The 13,989-nt window shown below is 41.7% G+C and overlaps 1 protein-coding gene across 1 annotated transcript in view; it reads left to right on the forward strand.

Annotated features, from left to right (window-relative positions):
- Window positions 1-13,989, forward strand: part of LOC138492854 (mucin-3A-like) — a 472,647-nt gene that overhangs the window by 230,158 nt on the left and 228,500 nt on the right. The window contains exon 8 of the mRNA XM_069620187.1: window positions 10,251-10,303. Within this exon, the coding sequence (XP_069476288.1) occupies window positions 10,251-10,303 (53 nt within the window). The remainder of the gene's footprint in view (window positions 1-10,250; window positions 10,304-13,989) is intronic.

A 13,989-nucleotide genomic window follows, 5' to 3' on the forward strand; every position in this document is an offset into this window, starting at 1 on the left:
TTTCTATGGCGGCGGCCGGGATCAGAAGGAGCGCAGGGACCGGAGCTCAAAGCTCTAGTCCCGCAGGTAAGTAAGGAGGTGGGGAGGGGGAGGGAAAGGGGTTTGTTGGTTTTGTGGAGCCGGTGGGGGGGGCGAGGTGGGTGCCAACAGGGAGAGGCTCCCTGTTACCTCCCAACATAAAAAAATAAACAAAATTGTGCCATTCCGGGAAGGGCCTTAGGTAGCTGGAACAGCAGGCTGAGAATGTATATTCTCGTCTGCTGTTCCAGCCATCTGATTGGCTAATGGCCCTTCCCCGAGGGAAAATGTAAAGTCAGCAATCATGAGTCATTTGAAAAATGTAATGTAAGACAACAATTCTGGTGTTTGGCTGCAAGAGTCGAAGTGATAGGTTTTTGGGTAAGTTATCCGCTACTCAACAATTGCCTGCCACCTTTGTATTCTGTCTCGGTATGTCAGGCAGTTTGAATAAAAGAGCAACATTCTTATGATGCCAGATTTTGTGGTATGTAATGAAATTGCAAAATTCTGTCTCACAACCGGCCCTGTAATAGAGTTTGGAATGATTGCTGGAAGTCTAATGGCTGATAAAGCCAGATAGATCATAATATTTGATTGGACAAATCCCTGCCACTCGTTTAGTCAAAAGGTTATGGCATGTAAACAAGCAAGAGAATAAGTAATTGAAAAAATCTGTGGTTAGAATGTTCCCCTCAGAAAAAAGCATTATGTTTGTTAACGGTAGGAACAGCAAATGTTATTTCATTACCATATTATGTGCAACTGTCAATAACATTTGACCTTTTGCAACAACAGCATTGCTTGGCTCAGTTTTTCTACCTAACTCACCAACTACCACCAATTTCAAGCTATCCACACATTGGCAAAGTGAAGAAAAAAACAATCTCTCCATCAGTTTCAGAGCTGGTATTCCAATCGGGCTTCAGACTCTCAAGCTTGAAGGAATCCCGCCCCAAAGCCATGCATGACGTGATTCTCATAGAATTTCCTGAGTACTACTGTGGTATATCTGGTTCTGTCTTGGTTGAGAATACTTCATAATTATAGATTCCAGCAAGTTAAGTCTCTTCTCGGAAAATGCTAGTTTGCGCCATTCCAGATGGATCATCTCTCTTCCTTCCTCTTTTTCAATTTATAAATTGTGAGCTGGGAGAAACCCTGCAGTAACTGGAGTTCCAGATCTATGCTGATGACACTGGAATACTGGTGCTCACCAGTGTATGCAAGTCAGGGACACCTCCAAGCACCAAAGCCTCCTGGAATGACTTTTCATCTGCCTGAAAGTGATCCAGTGGCTGATGAATTGTAACAAATACACCCTCAATGATGAGAAGTTTGAGATCAGTTGACATATAGAACAGCCTGTTGTGACCAACAAGTAACCCACTCACACTCTAATTGGACAAAAAGTCCCTTTACCATTTGTTAAATTTGTATTCATCCTCAATTTAATATTCAAAAGCATATAAATTCATAAAACAACATTACATATATTTAACTTTAAACCGCACAAACCCGTTTCTGGGCGTTAAATTAATATTACCTTGTATTACCTAGGAACATTCATGTAAATACCTAAGAAAATAGGAAAATAAGTGAATGATCTTTACAAATCCAAAGAAAAATGTCGTTACACTAAGTCTTTACACCTAGTATAATTTGTTTGTATGCCGTCAACTCAATCACAGTATTTAGAATGGCTGATGCGTTTCGGATAAAACATATCCATCTTCAGGGCATTGGGTTGTCCTTCCTACATCTATTTTCAAAGCACTCATCAAATCACCTACAAAATATAATGAACAATACATTATAATATAGCCTCTCTTTATATACTAGAGCGTCAATTAGCACCATAGTAAGAGAAAGTGACAAAGACTAACCTCAAATGGTTGTATGCATTCCCAAAAAGTTATTAATCTTCTCATATTTCAATGCATGAGTTCAAAACGAAAAATAAAGCCTTGTTCGGAGAGAAGCATTTCAAGTGATCTAGTGTGCTCAAAGTAACATGAAGAAGACTTGTACCTCTCTCTAGAAAAGTAACGAGAGTATGGCTTCTAGGGCATCATCATGTACAGACTATCTTTGCCCTAGAGCCAGACGCGCATTGCAAGGTGAATGCATGCTGTGTTCCTCGTTACCAAGCATACGCTCCCACCGACCCTCCCATTGCTCACTAGCTAAGTGAGTGTTGAAAGTAGACTCCCGAGCTGAAGAATGTTAAAAAAGGCTTTCGAGTTTGCAGTTCCTTCAGACACACGGATCGCGGGGCAGCAGATCAGGATTACGGTTGGGTGCCCCACGTCAGTGTAAGTATCTCCAGTAGCCATGGCAAAGCCCCGCCCGCACGCCCTACTTGCGAGGCTGGGACAGTGACAATATTGCTGAGGGTGTCCGGTCATGGACGAAAAAACGAGTGCAGCAATTAGCTCCACAATACGCTCTCAACTTTGTAAATACAACTTAGCCTAATTGGAGTCATAGTGGCTAAAATGACTCTCCCAAGGATACTGATGAAAAACATTTGGAGGTTTACTGCGTTCACTTATCGCCCAATGTGCCCAATTTTTTAAAAGAAAGGATCAAAACTCAAGATGTTACAATATTCGCATTTGGCACAATAGATTAGATGGAACACAACGTTCTGTCAATAGGTCGAGAAAACAAATCTCAAGCTAATAGTCATGTAAGGAGATGTGAGGTATGCTATGATATTATATAATGTTTGCGCACACAACAGAGAGCATGACTGTCGTTTCTGTGTGCTCCTCTCTGGTATATTCTGCGCACAGTCTAAACAAAGCACATCAGGTCCCAATCATAATTCATCCCCCCAGGTGTAAAAGAGTCTAACTGTTCTATCAATGTGATCCCCCTTTTGTAACAGTTTCTTAAGGAGGTCATCACCCCTTTCACCTATTGACACTTGTTCAAGAATAACACATTTCAGTTGTGCTACATTGTGCCTTTCTTCCAGAAAGTGTGTAGCCCCTGGTGATTTCAGACTTTTCATTTTAATGTTGGACCTATGTTCTGTCCATCTTACTTTTGCCTTATGCATTGTCATACCCTCATAATAGTGCCCACACGGGCATCTCAGGGCATCCACAACATTCTTGGAGTCACAGGTACATGAATGTTTCAATCCAATTCCTTTGCCTGAATGTGGATGTGCTATCCTATTTCCCTTTATGATATTGCTGCAGTGTTGGCAGTTGCAGCAGGGCTGTGTTCCTTTATGTTGTCCCATGGAACCTTTAGTTTTTGCCATGTCTGCTCTTGCTAAGGTGTTAAGTAGCGCTTGATTATTTCTATAGGCAAATGTGAGGGGTTCCGGAAAAAGCCTTTGTAATGTGGGGTCTATCTGCATCATGGGCCAGTTCCATTTGATGACCCTCTTGATCTTGATACTCTGTGTGGGGTAAATTGTAACATACACCAATGGTGGACTGACTTTGGGTGCTTTAGGTGTCAGCAGTGTCTCCCTTGGTGTCTTTCCCACTTTTTCCGATATCCTTTGAATCAACTCCTTGTCATATTTTCTGTCCAAGAATTTGTGCTACATTTGAGATGCCTGTTTCTGGTGTTCTTCCATATTCAATATGTTCCTTCTATATCTCAGGAATTGGCTGATGCGTACGCTGTCAATTGTACATTTAGGATGGAAACTAGTTGCTAATAGCAGGCTGTTCCTATCGATGGGCTTTATAAAGAACCTTGTGTTCAGGCCAGTTTCCTCATAATATATATCTCGACGTCCAAGAAGTCGATTTTCATGTGATCATTCACTTATTTTCCTAGGTAATATTCATTTAATGCCCAGAAACGTGTTTGTCTTGGTTTGAGTTAAATATATGGAATGTTGTTTTATGAATTTATATGCTTTTGAATATTAAAATTGACTGTGAATACAAATTTAACAAATGGTAAAGGGACTTTTAATCAGTTAGTGGGTTACCTGTTCGTCACAACAGGCTGTTTTATATATCAGTTGCTTTGAGTCTCCATAGGCTTGGGGGCCAGGGGCGCCGCCAAGGGGTGGACAAGCGGGCAACGGCCACCCTTATAAAAATGCTGCCCCCCATCAGCCACCACACAAAAAAGCACAACAAAAATTATTATTTTTTTTCGCACTGAACTGTGCATGGACAATAACATGCCCAGTTCAGTGCGAGAAAAAAGTATATATTTTTTTTTATGCCACGGCCTGCCGCCCACAATGGTTTGGAGTCAGGGCCCGGAAATAAACACAGCCTGAGAATGGACGTGCGCATTTCTGCTCTGGCTCGCACTTCCAGGCTCTGTTTATTTCCGGGTTTCCTCCTCAGACTGCATGTAGGTTGTGCCGGCCCATGCGCAGCACATCTGTGTGTACACACACGCTGCCCGTAATTTTGGATTGGCAGTGGCACTGCATGCAAAGGATACCCGGGCTGCGGCACTGAGCGGTTCCACCAGGCAGGCAAGCAAGCACTTCGGAGGTAAGCAGAGTGTGGGCCTCATCACGACTTTGGCTTAAATCCGGCGGTCGCACTATTACCGCAAGTGCAGGTGTTGTCAGGGGCAGTGCGGGTGAGTGGCTGGGTGGGTGTGGACCTGGGCCCGAAAGCAGTGGGTAAACCAGGTGCATTGTGCCAAAGCAGACAGATCAGCATGGGAGAGAGGGAGCGAAAGTAGAAGCAAGGTGCTTCTGGAACCAGAGATGTTTCTTCTCAAGTTTCAGTGGCAGGGAGACTGTCCAGGGGGAGGCCCCTGCTGAGGAAAGAGATCTGCCACCAACTCGTTGCTTGGAGAAGCGACGACCAGAGGGAGTTGGAGGTGGAGGAGCGAAGAGCTCAAGTGGGAAGGTATTTACGGAGCGAAAGTTGAAGGTATTTTGGAACCAGGCCCCAGAAAGCCCTGTGGACAATGCAAAGGCTCTTGAATTTAATCCTTGCAGCCACTGGGAGGCATTGAAGAGATTTCGGGGCCATAGAGATATGATCCCAGGGCTTGAGGCCAAGGACAAGTCTCGCAGAAACAGGATTGTGGAACTCAAAATGTTAACCGTACTGGTATTAGTCTATGCACATCAGATAAATTAATTAGTTAACAGTTAATTAATAAATGGAACTATATCAATATGCAATTCCTTAACTCTCATATATACATAGTTTTCAACTGGACTATATACTACATCGGCATAATAGATTTCCTGAAAGACAGTTATGTGTTTGTTTTGGTGTGCCACCCCAAGATTTCCTGTGGCCCCATCAGGCCACCCCTATAAAAAATGTCTGGGGGCGCCACTGCTGGGTGCTACACCCAAATGCACCAGAAACTTGAGTAATAAATTATTCTGAACCCGACACATGAGTATTGTAAGATCATAGGCAGTGGCCCGACCCTGACATTTTTTTTGTGTACCAGTTTGAGATCAGTGTCCTGTGGCCCACTGCCACTCCTCATTCATCCCTCTCTCTCCACTACACTGATGCGTTTGGACTCACCAATCCTTTCTAAAGTTGTCCACTATCATGCACTCATCTTTTGTAACAAGCTCTTGCTCTATAACCGTGTTTCTGGTGTCAGTAGCGTGGTTCGGCCCTGCATAAACATTTAAATTGAAGTGGATATGTGGATATGCAAATCTGACGTCAGCATGCCATGTTTGCACTTTGGATGGCATTTGTTTCTGGTGTGGGTAGCGTGATTCTGCGGCACATACACTTTCCAACAGTGGTGGACAAGCGGTTAGGGTAAAGTGGTGTCGGCCTTCTATACATGCCCTTCACGGGTAATGCTCTTTCATTCCAATGGCAGGTTTTAGCATCCGAAGTGCAGGCCTTTTCTGTCCCACCTTTTCTAAAGTTTTTTTTGCTCAGCCAACTTTTCCAAACCATCTATTGGTCACTGTTGTGAGGGAAGCGCCACCACAGCAGGGGTTAACAAGACCCTGAGGCAAGGGGAGGAAGAGGAGGAGCCTCAGGGAGGAAGAGGCGTTTTAGTTTAATAAAGAATGTGGATAAAGTCAGAAGCTGTCCCGTATCCTTTGTCCTTACCACATGGAGACAGTTTACCCAGGATACCAAAAAAAAGAAAAAGGGAAATACAGGTAGAAGGCACTAACCCAGAAAACTGACAACACTAACAGGCACGAGTGCCCAAATCACTGACCACCATGTCAGACCCGGTAGGGGCGCGTGTTGGGGCACAGCACATCGCCAGTAACGTGTCGTTTTTGAGGAAGCCGTGACTATTTAACCTCCAACCCCAGCTAGACAGATGGCCCAGATGGACCGCATGAGTTGAAGATTTCACAGAATTCATCAAGGCAGCAGGGGAAGAGAAGCCGCCCCTGCTCAAAGATATCTTTACGAATCTGGCATGGACTGAAATCAACAGCATCATGAGTCACAGTGTCATTAATCCGTCAGTGGTGGTTTCCTCTGCTGACAGGTTTACATTATTCCATTTCTGATGATACTCCCACTTGGGGAGACCTGCAATCCCAGTGCATTTGTATGTAATAGGCGCTGATCTATTTCATCCTGTCCTTTTTGCATGGATTCTGTATGTAAAGTACAAGGGCACAAGCTCTAAATTTCCCCCAGTTCCACCAAGAAAGAGCTAAATGCCCTCCAACAGCACCAGTAAGGGCACCTGAAAGGGGCTTGTGCTGTCCATTGTTGACTCTTTTCTCATTGCTCATGTTGAATTGTCTGCCATAGACTGGAAAATATAGTACATTGATTGTACATGTTCAGTCAACCTTTTGCCTTCATTAATATATGATCCTGTTTAACTCAACCCATTGATCAGCTGGTATACCCATACCTCCCTTAGTGTGCACCATACCAACCTTAATATATGAAACAATAATAATTTCATTTCTACTCTTCAAATGTGTGTCACCTTGTATAGAAAAACAGGGAAAATAATCCAGCCAAGGATGCATGCACCACTACAAAGGTATTTGTTATTGTTAGTTAAGAAGGTCCTTCAGAGTAACTGTGAGACTTGGCGTGTCCACTATATGTGATGCACAGAGGCAGCTCCTCCTGAGGACTGCAATTGAACCACTAGGAAGCCTAAACAATGTGATATCTGGGTGCAGGCTCATGCATATGACCAGAACATTGGATACATGCCTTTGCTATCTATACCTCTTCATAGCATCTTGGGCTCCCATTTATGATGTCAGGAACTCTGGTGCAGCATTGATCCCAAGTTAGCAATCAATCCTGGTCTAGTATACTCCACACAAACACACACACGCACGCACGCATGCGTTTGCACATGTGCGCGCGTGGGGGAACAGGGATTTTTAGGAGAATCATTGTAGAGTGGTTTAGGGAGGGGGCGCAGGCAGCAGAACCTGTGTACATGCACAGAAGTAAGGTACACAGATGTGTTACAACACCACCCACCTTCAGCTGCTTCTCTGAAAACACAAATAATTTGCAGGCAAAACCAGCATGCTACATTACATAATTGCCAAGACTAGAGAATTAAGATCCCCCCCTTTTTCAATAAAATGCTCCAGAGCCAATCCCATTCAGTGTATCATGCAGGAGAGCGGCATCTGATGGGGCATGTGCTACAGCAATGAACACTAAAACTAAAGTCAGCCCCCTCTGGTACAGTTGCAAGCTGTTTCTTAGGCAAAGGGTTACCAATCAGAGTGAGAGGTAATTGACAGTAGTGAGGGCGTCAGAATGCTTTGTCCGTCTCTGGCTTCTCAAATGCAGGTTCACAAACAAATTAGTGATACAAAAAACTCTTCTTACCAATACAAGCCACACAATTGAGGTTTTCTAAGGCTTGGAGTGTATGCACATTGCTCTGATGATGAGAGATCTGCTAGTAGAAGAATCTGGGATCCAATCACGATATAGATTAAATGCAACGTCACAATTTAAGTGTGTTCGAAATGTTCATATAAATGTTCTTACTGGCAAGAACGTGTACACTGCATACCATTTTAATCAACTGTCTTGATGAAACATTTATATTGGACTGTGAAGCCCTAGTTGAGAAAACACCTGAGATGCTTAAGAAATTGCATAGTTTCTCCTCATCTATCATAGGCAGATGCACTATAATTAAATAACGTCACATTGTCCTATATATACATATAATTATCTTAGGATGTCTGTACATTGGGAACTGAGCATGTGCACAGCCATCCTTACCCTGAGTGCTGGCTAAAACTCAGGGAAATTAACCATTATCTCGAGAGGCCTTTGAACTCCAGTGAAGTGACTCATGACCTGAACCTGTCAGAATCAGTATATATGGTTTAATGTTACAAATGTTTTAATGTTACGGAGAGTGTTCTCATAAAGAGTACGCTACAAGTGTACCAGAATGTTAATCTTAGAATGATAACCTATCTGACAATCATTTATCTGGTTATTCTAGGTTTAGATACTGTGATTTCCTTACTAAGACAAGTGTAACATTCTTATTATGACTGCAATGTGTATGTACTGGAAGGGATCATTAGAAATTAACATTGTACAATTGTAAAAAAAAGGAGTTAGATTACAATGTTAGTAGAATTAAATCTGAATATTTTGCATTTTGTAATAGCTTTTTATGCAAAAACACATAGCCCCTGCAAGACATATGTGTGTTTTCCCTCTCCATGCAGCTGTGAGCAAGGGCTGTGGTGGCTCTAGCACACACACACCCACCTCTGTTACTGTCACCCACCTAGAAATAGGCAACCAGAGCGAGTCAGAGAGATGGGAAGAGCCTTAGTTCGGTCTGTGATATGCAGGATAAACTTTGTTTTATTTGTTCAGGTCACTTCCTATTTAGATACCCAAATCATTCTATGATATAAAGCTGATCAATTTCACTTCAAACCAATAAAATTAAGAAGAGCAAATAAATAAATAAATGCAGCTTTAAGTAGATAATGGAGGTTTATCTCCTAATTTCAAAGTCCAGGATGCAACGGGGAAGTGATTATTAAAACTAGTAACAGAAAGGGCGAACAGCTTGCATATATCCAGAGTCTCTTAAATTAGAGCAATAGGTTTCAATTTGTTCCATGCTGCTCCTTTGTAAACATCTCAATTTAGGGGTTTGTTCATGTTCCCCTTGGTCTGGAGTGATATAAAATATACAATTTGAATGACTAGACGGTCTAAATATAAACCACTTTGTTGGAGTTGTACTTTCTGAATGTTTGTCAAGATAGTTACATTAAATTCCGGGACAAAATATGGTGGTTACATTTTGGGTGACCTAATGTGAGGGTTATGGATTGTTATTATTGTTATGCTTCAAAATCTCTCTTTGCATCTGATGTAAACCATGCATATCTGCAAGTTAGATAATACCTAAAAAAAAGTAGGTACATTTAGCAAAACTGCACATCCCATTTAGGATACATTTTTGCAAACTACAAGTCCCCGAATCCCATAGTTGTATGTGCTTCTGGGAACTGGGAAAATAGATGACTCAGCTAAAAAAATATGCTATCTCGTATGATGAAGATGGTACTAAAATTCAGCAAAATGCATCCTGACAGTTCTAAGATACAGTATTTCAAGATAATATTGAATTTCCACTTTTCTTCTTAGAATCATGTTCTGTGGAAAAAAGAGAATATTGAACCAAAGTTCAATTGATAAAGAATTTGAAATGGCAGAGGGACAGGTGTGTGCTGTGTTTCAACAGCCAGTGCTAAACTAATGATTTAAAGGGCAATGGTAGAATGAATACTTTAACGAGAATACAGTTCATGTGCAGAAAAGCAGACTTTCCGAGTATTGGATATCACGGGAACCAGAATATTTGCCTTAATCGAGTAACTGATATTTTATAGATTAACGCAATCTGAAATTGAAGAGGTTTTTTTCCTTTTACTTTATTTATTTTACTTTATTTCAGTTTATCTTAGGTTTCTGTTTCTCTTGCTCCTTTTTGGTTCTGTTGGTTTTGTTTCTTCTTTATGCATGAGTGAGTTACTTTATGGCAATAAACAGTGAACAAACAAATGACATTTCCTTTTCACCTAACTGTGCAAATATCCACCTGTTCAACATGGCGTTGTGGGCATTACATGTTGATTCAGAACTCATTTTGTTGACTCAAGTTGACACTGACAGAAATGAATGTCCTTTCCATTACAAAGACACAGTCACAACAAAGATACGGTGCATCAATTGCAGCCCAGAAGTGAGAGCCTATCACAAATGATTAAAATGGCATTGAACATTGTTGTCTTTCAGATGAAAGAGGTCTATGGCCCCATAGTGGGCTTCCAGGACATCGCCATCATCAGGTGAGTGCACCATTCTTGTACAGGGGGCAACTTTTGTCAATAGTTCCAACTGTTCCTATGAGCACCATTCACAACGTGTTTTTGGGATTGTAAATGCATGAAAAATCATCCTCTGGACATCATTCAAACAACAGATATTTGAAACTAGCTTGATGAAAGTTTGTTGTACGCTTGTAAACTGCACTAGGGAAATAGAAAGAAAATACACTTTTTATATTTCTTTTACAGAGGAGAACATCTTTTGTTTTGCATTTTTAGTGCATTTCCTTCGTAAATGGAGCTAACACTAGTGCTAAACGAGATGAGGGGATGTGGAATGCAGAGGACACTGTACCAGTACCTTTTTTCTCTCCACCTTTACTGTATCCTATGGCTCTCCGCAACTCCTGTAGAATCATTAGCTGCAGGCGAATAATGAACACTAAAACCATGCACTTTCCCCAACAAATGTGTAATTAAGTCACCTGTAGTCAAAAGTACACAATCAGATATACTGCCTTCTGAAATATCGGATACAAGTAGCACACATTGGTTAAGCTACAAGTAAAACTCGTACTCATTATCTTGCAAACTAAAATCAGATATTTCCTATACTTCACATGGAAAAAGACACCCACTGAAGAAAATAGAGTACAGCATCATGACCGGCCAATGGGCTACATAAACTAATGTAAGTATTGTTAAGTAAAATAATGACACTTTATAGTGCTCTCTGATATAATACAGCAGAAAGACATGAAGCAATGCAATAATAAATAATTGCAAATGAGTCAGATGCAGCAGATTCTGTGTGGGAGTGGGAGCACAGTAGCATGAGAAGGGGGAAACAAGCCTGCAGAGGTTTGTACCATATAGACAATAGAAGACAGGTTATCTTGGAGGGTGTGCAGTGGGGATTCTGCAGTGGGTGGGGTTCACATGGTTTTCTGGAACCAGCTTTGCATGCTGTGAACTCCCAGTATAGTGAAAGGTAGTCATTTATGTACATTTACTTAGGCTTTAAGGCAAAAAGCATAGAGCTCAGGACATTGGGTGTCAGGGGGAAATGAAACAAAACAGACATTGCATGGTTGTCTGGCTGCAATCTCCTTGGGTCTGATCATTATTAAGCACCCATGTATGTATTCCTGGGGCTCTGCTCTGAGGGGATTTCTTGGACAGTATTAATGACTCCAATCAAGCATTCCCACTAAGTCAGTGCCTTGTCTGGGATTGCTCAAGGGAAGCCCTTATTTATATATTTTTATGACAAGTTATAATCTGGATGATGAACCTTGTATAACGCCGCTCTCTTAGAATCCCCCTGACCCCACTGAGGCAAGAAGTAGGTTTGTTTTGCAAATTAAAAAGGTTTATTTGAAAAATCAAACAATAGATATATATCACACTTTTATAAATAAATTGATAATTGATAGCACACTTGTGAATATGACAGTGATCAACAATGGATAATGTTATACTAGCACACTGATTTAATTACTTAGGAGTAGTATAAAGGATGAGGTAGCTGAAAATGCTTTATGGTTTCAAGGAGATGCAAAGATGAATAAATGGCAGAACAGAAATAAACTTGATATGATTTCAGCAGAAGATAATATGATCACTTTTTCTCTGACAATTCACCCCCCCCCTCTATGCAATGTAAGGAGGTGGAAGTAACACACACAGTCTTCAGGAATACAATCACAGTACAATACGAATTCAGTTCCCCCCTAGCAAGCTTAGAGAAACAGGGATTATTTTAAACACAGGCAAAGTACTTTAAAGGTGGTATGCAAAGAAGGGAAAAATATGCTAAAAATGATTTTAATTCCCTCTAGAGGTTCAGGGTGAGTGAGAGATACTTTAAATCAGTTCAGGCCAGTCCTATCAATGATTCAGGGCTGGTTACCAGGTTGAAAACGGAATTCCGTAAAGGAAGCAAAAGACAAATATTTTTACACGTGGCTGAAATGAAACAAAATGTCAAATCGCGGCAATTTAGTCATGTGCGTCGAGCGCAATTACGAAGGAACTATAAGGAGTAGCAAGTCGGTTTTGAGCTTGTTGGAAAGCTTAGAATCTCAGCTTTAAAATAAAAGTTAAATCTTCTATCACAAACGGTTCAAGAGATATGGACGATTTTGTGAAGGTAGATTCTCAAAATAAAAGGAAAGCTCAGAATGACAGATGACAGTTTTGCAGCTTTGAATCAACAGGAGGGACACGATTTCTATGATGCAGTTCTCAATAGGTCAAAATAGTTTGAATTCGATTATTTTAAACTAAGAGATTGGTTTTGCACAGTTCTGGCTGAGTGCTCACACTATATTTTGGACAGGAATGCGACTTCGTCACGGATCGAGTCAGGATTGGCTGCGGTTCTCTCGCCACTGGGTACTGGTTCTGCGCACAGCGATCTGGGTCAGCTCTCAGGCACTGCACCGCGATCTGGTCTGGGTCTGGTCTCTCTGGATCTCTGGTCTCTCTGGATACAGCACTGCTTGCTGGATCTGCTACCGGTTCTGGCAAAAGTTCTTGGCAACGATTTCAAACAGCTCGCCCGGCTGTTGAATAGTTTGCAAATGATTTTGAGGCCTGCTGAAAATGGATTCAGCTTGTGGATTCAGGCCACTCTGCTACAAGTTCTGGATTCTGGGTTCAAAGTTCTGGTCTCTGGAGATTGATGGATTTGAAGTCTGGAGTCTCCGTCAGCGTGCTGCGCAGGAATTCAGTTGAGGGTTGGAAAATGAATGTCCCTGCCTGGGTTCCAGTGGCTCTTTTTATGTCTTTTGAAAATGGGTGTGGATGCTAACTTTCCTTGCCCAACCCACTCACGATTTGATAGGTCAAGGATTTCTCTTTGACCTGATTTGAGAAGGGAACAGTGAGTCAGAGTGATGAGGTAGGTTTATGGTCAGAGGATCCTCCCCTTGTCAAATTGCACACAAATCTATTTCTGATCCAAATACCCATTTATCTATGTACCATTTTTCTAATATTATATGTCCAGTTAACATATTTTCTGTAGCACCAAACCATCCGATCCCTGTCTTTGCAAGATATCGTGGCCACTTTTGACAGAATTCTGCCCTTTTCATCCAGATAACGACCTCTAAACGTTTCCAGATTTTATACAAATGTGCACAAGGGATATGGGTTTCAGATGATAAAGTGTCAGATTTTTAACATGCATACATTTGGAGTAACAACCTTATTTTCCGCTACTACTCCACAGAACATACCACAGAGTCCTGACACCTCTTAAAATGTGCACAGAAAAATCACAAGAATGATGATATAATTTATATAATTTTTACAAGTCTGCACTATGAATTATCCATCTTTTTAAAATTATGCTCTGGCCCCAAAGGGGTGTGGTTTTCCAAAGCACATGGTGGAATTGCTAGTTTGTCCACTTCCCCCAAGCTCAGCTTGCTCACAGAGGCACTTCTCCTCCCACTTCTCCCAAGAGGAAGCTATTTTATGACCCCCACCCCTATATAACATTTGCCTGAGCCCAAGACAGTGCTTTGTTCAGTTTCCTGCAGTCCCCAGGTGCCACTCCCCTAATTCAATCAGAGAGGTGTCATCTCCTTTTGGCAGGGGCAGCAGAATGCAACCAGGCCTGGGAACACAGCTGCTGATCAAGTTTCAACTCCTGTCGGGGGTAGTTGTCAAGCAGAATTCAATCTCTTTAAGCCAGG

The sequence above is a fragment of the Ambystoma mexicanum genome, chromosome 10, assembly GCF_040938575.1.
Source record: "Ambystoma mexicanum isolate Mex_15411 chromosome 10, UKY_AmexF1_1, whole genome shotgun sequence".
Taxonomy (NCBI): Eukaryota; Metazoa; Chordata; class Amphibia; order Caudata; family Ambystomatidae; genus Ambystoma; species Ambystoma mexicanum.